General features: G+C 44.5%; 1 protein-coding gene across 1 annotated transcript; it reads right to left on the minus strand.

The window, feature by feature from the left end:
* Window positions 1-773: 773 nt before the first annotated feature.
* Window positions 774-4855, minus strand: LOC100844232 (FACT complex subunit SPT16). Its single transcript, XM_010230198.3, has 3 exons — window positions 4775-4855; window positions 4476-4534; window positions 774-4376 (listed from the first exon to the last, which is right to left on the minus strand). The coding sequence occupies exon 3, from the start codon at window positions 4342-4344 to the stop codon at window positions 1096-1098; it is 3249 nt and encodes a 1082-aa protein (XP_010228500.1). The 5' UTR covers window positions 4345-4376; window positions 4476-4534; window positions 4775-4855; the 3' UTR covers window positions 774-1095.
* Window positions 4856-5786: the final 931 nt, after the last annotated feature.

Raw genomic sequence — 5786 nt, forward strand, 5'->3', positions numbered from 1 at the left:
GAATTTCCATTGGGTTACAAGTTCGTCGTGCAGCGACGGGTGAACAGCCGGAAGATTTGTAGAATCATACAAGTTACCCACATTGCTCTCTGAGAAGATCGGGCCATCCCTTACACGTGGTATCAGAGCTTAAAGTTGCTCGGTGAGATCTTTCAATTCATCCTTAGTTTAGATCTGTTTTACCTAGTCTAGAAAAAGCCAAAAAAAAATTAGATTAGTTACCTTGTCCTAGAACCAATCTGAGTTTTGCAATTTTCACATTAGTATTTGCATTGTTGATTCTTTGCTGCATAAATCGTATCGAGTTGCTGGATTAGATTGGATCGTTTTTTAGACTTTTTCTACTAGGTCGAACTTGCCTTTGGTTTACTTGTTCTTTGTGTGACGCATGTTCCCTTCATCAATCTTCCGCTGCCAATCTCCCTGCCACACCACCACCACACCTAGTCACCTACAATCCTTCGATGCCACCATCATATCCACCTTCAATTTTGTTTCGCATCGCAGTTGCCGCCCGCCCCGATTTCGAGTCCGAATCCAATCGGGAGAAATTTTGGAAAGTGTTTTGGAATAAGGAAAGAGATCGACTTTTGTTTCGAGTCATGATTTTTGAAATAAGACAAGAATTACACTATTAATATGTAACCTATATGATACAAAATCATGATTATTAGAAAAAACTTTTAAAGACGAATCTATTGATATAAATTTCATGTATATAAATTTCATGTATGTAAAAACACATATTAATAGAGTTATCATTGATCAAAGCCTTGTCTTAACGAAACAAAATACGCCAACCTTTGTGAAATTAAGGGAGTATTATACAAGCCGGAGGTCAACGTTCTAGCACCAAACATTACACCAACGAGGATACAACTGATGAATCAACTGAAATTTACCCAATGACAAAAGTCTGAAGATTCGTCCCACACAGTGCAATAATTCACCAAAGTTCTTACATGCCTAATAGGAGAGCTACTGCAGAACCAAGTATCGTAGTGGTCTAGAGAAAGAGCCAACTAGGCTTCCGCTACAGCCAGCAATATCATGACTACAAAGGGCAGAGCACATCCAAGACAGGTGGGCGTGGTATCACTTGAACCTCGGCTTCTTTGAAGGCCCTCCCTTGGAGCTCCCAGGCGGTGGGCGAGACTTGTTACCACTACCACGCTCTGGCTGTGGACGAGGCTTGCTGCTGCTACTCAGGTTGCTACGATCTGATGACGGACGGGACTTGCTGAAGCTCTTGACCTTGCGGCGCCTCCTTTCTTCCTCGCTGTCTGATTCTGCACCATGCTCCCGGTCTGCATTGGTTGCCTCGCGTTCCAGCTCATCCCAGGTCTTACCCTTCTCTTCTTCTGAGTCTTCTTCAGAATCCTCCTCCTCATCCTCATCTGATTCCACCAAGGACGCACTATCGGAATCATCTTCTTCGGATTCAGACTCGGGCTCAGCATCAGATGGCTCATACCCCTGATCTGATTCCTCTGTTTCCTCTGTCTCAGAGTCACTTGCCTCCATATTCAGGAATTCCCACCCACCATCATCGACGAACTTCTGAGGATCATCGATGATAGTTTTCAGAATAGGGCGCCAATTAAGGTTCAGCCTGCTCTCGTAGTACTTGAGATCAGTGGTGTCGAGCCACTCCTTTATTGCATCAAGTGATGTTGACGGAATGGAATCGATGCGAAGAACATCCTTCTTGAAGTCCTTAAACACAATAGCCATGTCAAAATTCTTTGTTCCAAAGCCCACCCTTTCTAGATTAACAATCTCTATCTCACCCAGGGTCACCACCAGGAAAGGAGTCTCAATTAGTTCAACCAAACAAGTTGAAGTCGGAATGATGAAAGCTGAAGCTTTATATGGAACCCCATGGAACCCGAGCTCTCTAAGAGGGATATCAAACTCCAGATCAAGCCCCTTGAACTGTGGCTGTGACCAATGGTCATTAACCTTGTTCACATAGTTTTGGAACTCCATGTTAATTCTGTTCTTGCGATCCCTCTCACGCTGCTCTTCTTCAATCTCATCAGGATCGAGGGCCGACCTCCTACTGCCACCAACAGTTTGAACAACATCCATCACTTCAACGTAAAACTGGACATCCTTTGTCTTCTTGTTTCCAACCATAATATGATTGTGTAAATGGAAATGGAGGAGGGTAATCATTTCTTTTTCTGCTGGCTGGAAGAAAGCATGTTTGATATTCCTGTACATGATATCGACACGCTCATCAGTCCTTGAAGTAGAATATCTGAAACCATTAACATGGGCCTCAAGAGTTCCTGTCAACTTTCTCCCACGACCACCAAATGGAGGTCGTATCCACACATCATTAAGCCTCATTTGCTTTGTTTTGGTGCTAGCCTGCTGGAGTTTCTCCTGAGTAACAAGGGTGGCCCTTTCAGCTCTCTCCGACTCCCTTGAAGCAACTTGCCTCCTCAATGTTTTGATCTGCTGAACAACTTCACTGCTATGGCGTGGGTCCTTTGAGCGGAATGTAATCTCTTTCAAGTAAATAGCTCCTTGAGACTTTAGATTGTTATCATTTGAGAATGGCATGCCAGGTACATTGAAGAAAATGCGGATAGTGCAGGTGCGGTTGTCTTGGTGGCTGGTCACACTCTTAACAGTAGAAACATGGAAAGGGACCATACTGCCATAAATAGGTAGTAGGACTGCTTCATTCCTCTGATCTACTTGTATCACCAACTCTCTTGAGTAAGGTACATCATTCACATTCTTGTATGCAACCAGTTCATTCGAGGCCCTAGCAGGACCACGACCATCGCCTGAACCAGAACCACCCCCAGCAAGCCTTCTAGCAGTTTCTTCATTCTTTTGACGAGCGAGTTCAGCCTGGTGCTGTCTCCGGAGCTCTTCCTTGGACATCTCCTGGTTGTCTGACCGAAGTGTCGCCTTGGATGGTACAGCTTCCAGGCCATTAGGCTCAACCTTCGTCCGTTTTGGCTTAGGAACATCTTCCTCATCTTCATTAAACGAATATGCGACATCTTTAACAGCCTTGGAGCAATTTGTTAAGATCTCTACAGTCTTGTCACTAACTAGAGCTGTATCAGCTAATAACAAAGAGAACTGCTTTGTCTTCTCATTGTTTGTTTCTGCCTGCACATTATTCAAACCAAGGCAGACATTGAAAACCATGCCCTCTTTTATCAGACGGTCATTCTTCGGGTTTAAGTTCAAGCCAGATTCTCGGAATTCGAGGCCCATTCCAGTGCCAGCTGATTTTGTTAGATTAGGAAGTAATTCTGGGGCATTCTTCTGAAACACTGCAACTGCAGCCTGATAAACTGCACACATCTGATTGCCTGGTTTACAAGCTGCTAAAGCAGCTTCCTGGGCTTTCAAAAGGGTCTCATATGCCTTACTCTGTGTCAGGGTAGCGTCTATCAGAAATGTTCTGGCAACATTGGAACAATAGTTACTGTACCTGGACCCAATTGCACAGATGATAACACTTGCTGAATCATAGTAGAGATAATCATCATTACTGGAGGCACCTGGCTTAAGATCAAACTTGCCTCCACTCTGAAAGACAGGTGGATAGCATATATCAATGTTTTCAGCCTTCAACTTCACCTTGGCCTTTAAAGGGTCAAGAATTATCTTCTCTGTGTCATCCATCAACGAGGAGTGTGATACTTTCCTCTCCTCATCAATAACCTTCTCCATGTTTGGAACCACAAAGTTTTTCATTACAGATGAAGTTAGGTAAGCAGCCTTTTTAACACATATGACCTCTGTGGGGTCTTTCACAGCAAAAAGCTCAGAAAAGCCATTTGTCACATCTGCAAGTTGTACAGATTCCCCAGATAACTTTTCTGCCCATGTTTCGAGAAGCTTACCCTCAGGTGCCTCTTTTGCAATATGACCAACAACTGGAGTATCAGATTTCGACTGAGCACAAACAGCATGCAGTATGTCATCCATCAAGTCAATGCCGTCCCCATTCTTTCCCTTCACGTGCAAGATAGTATCAGCACCAACAGCCTCGTTTGCAGCATTCTTCAGAACTCCAATGAGATTTGCTTTCTTCTGGCTGCATAAGAAATGTATTTGCTTCTGCATGAAGACAATGATAGTTTCTGGAAATTCATATCCAAGTAACCAAACATCGAGAGCTGAGGATTTCAAATAACGAAGATCTTCCGAAGGAGGTGGGGTAGCAATTGCGATGGCATCAGAAGAACCCCAAAGATCAGACTTGTTTTTGTTCCAATGGTCATAAAATAACTTCAGCCGTTTACTGAAGTTCTCTAGATTGATTGTATAGGCTGCAGAGGCTGACTTTGTTTTACCATTATCTGTCATCTTTACCAAGAAGCTCACATTAACCAAGCCAACTGCAGGAAATTTGATCCATAGTTAGCTAGTGCAATCATTTCACAAGAAAAGCAAATGCAATGTCTATACATAAAATATTTCAAATCGAAGGCAGATACCTCACAGAATAGGTGGATTGACAATCTAGAGCGTCGATGAGTATCAGAAATTCTTTTCCCTGCAAACAAAGCATGCAAAGTAAATCAATTATTGAATTAACAAAAAATCCTTTCTGGTCATGTATCACTCCAAGCAAGGGCGGAGGTCCCGGTAGGGCCGCCCTACCTTGATTTTTGCCTGAGTTCCGAATTGGGGAAGATTAAGGAGATGCAACGGGAAGCTAAAGGGCGGGATCTGTTCGTGGGGTGATGGGAGGAGAAACGGTCGGGAACGAGAGAATTGAAGGGGAGATAGATACCTGCGGTGGAGGCGCTCGCACGAGGAGGAAGACGAGCGACGGATCGAGAGGGCTGGGGCGCTCGGCAGCGGGGCGGGGAGGGAGGGGGTGGCGGCGCTCGCTCGAGGAGGAAGACGAGCGACGGGGTTGGGCCGTCGGGGCGCTCGGCAGCGAGATGGGCCAGGGGAGAGAAGGTTGCCAAGCAAAGCAAATAAAAGGAAACAGCCTCATCTGCTGTATTGACGAGAATTCTTCCAATCTTCGTAATAAGAGAAACCCTGGCCGCCGTAGTCTTCGAAGATCTACAGCGGTTCTTCTCGTCTGTCACGGCGGATCTAGCCTTAAAGAGACGAGGTGAATCACGGATCAATGTCTGGCATCAAATTTTGCTACCTTTTTTTGTTAGGTTTTTGTGTGCTTCTTAATGACGTCTTGGCGATGGAAACGCCGTCGTCTAGAAGAGTGGTGTCCTGACTCCTTCATCGTCTTGGTGTAGACGTTGCAATCTATGTCATGAAATCAATGATTCTTACAATACGTCTTTTCGGGTTGCTGTTCTTTTTCCTTGTGGATTTATCGACGGAGAAGCAGTTTTACAGCTTGTCTTCCAAAGGTTATTACTCCAATCACTGCAACGTTGGTTAGCATACCAATATGATTTAAACAATACAGTTATATCCGTCGAGTATCACTCCACGATTTCTTGTGATCTTAAACACATCAGCGACATAGAATTAGCGTCTCAAAAACGAATGTATGGTATCAATAATTAAGAATGACTAATTTCTCCGATCTTCTCACAATCTAAAACATAAACCTAGAGTTCAAAAGAGGATTAACTTCCATTTTGATCTAGTCACGGACTCGGCGCTGCCCAGAGTCCGCAGCGACGGTGCGCAAAAAAAGATATGATGTGGAGAAATGACAATACAAGGAACTCACAACACTAGGGATGACCGTCGGGTAGGGTGAACCGCCGCTGGAGAGGATCGTCACCCTAGCAGATCTGAGGAGTCCCCGAGCGAGAGAACGA

Source organism: Brachypodium distachyon, chromosome 1 (genome assembly GCF_000005505.3).
Source record: "Brachypodium distachyon strain Bd21 chromosome 1, Brachypodium_distachyon_v3.0, whole genome shotgun sequence".
Taxonomy (NCBI): domain Eukaryota; kingdom Viridiplantae; phylum Streptophyta; class Magnoliopsida; order Poales; family Poaceae; genus Brachypodium; species Brachypodium distachyon.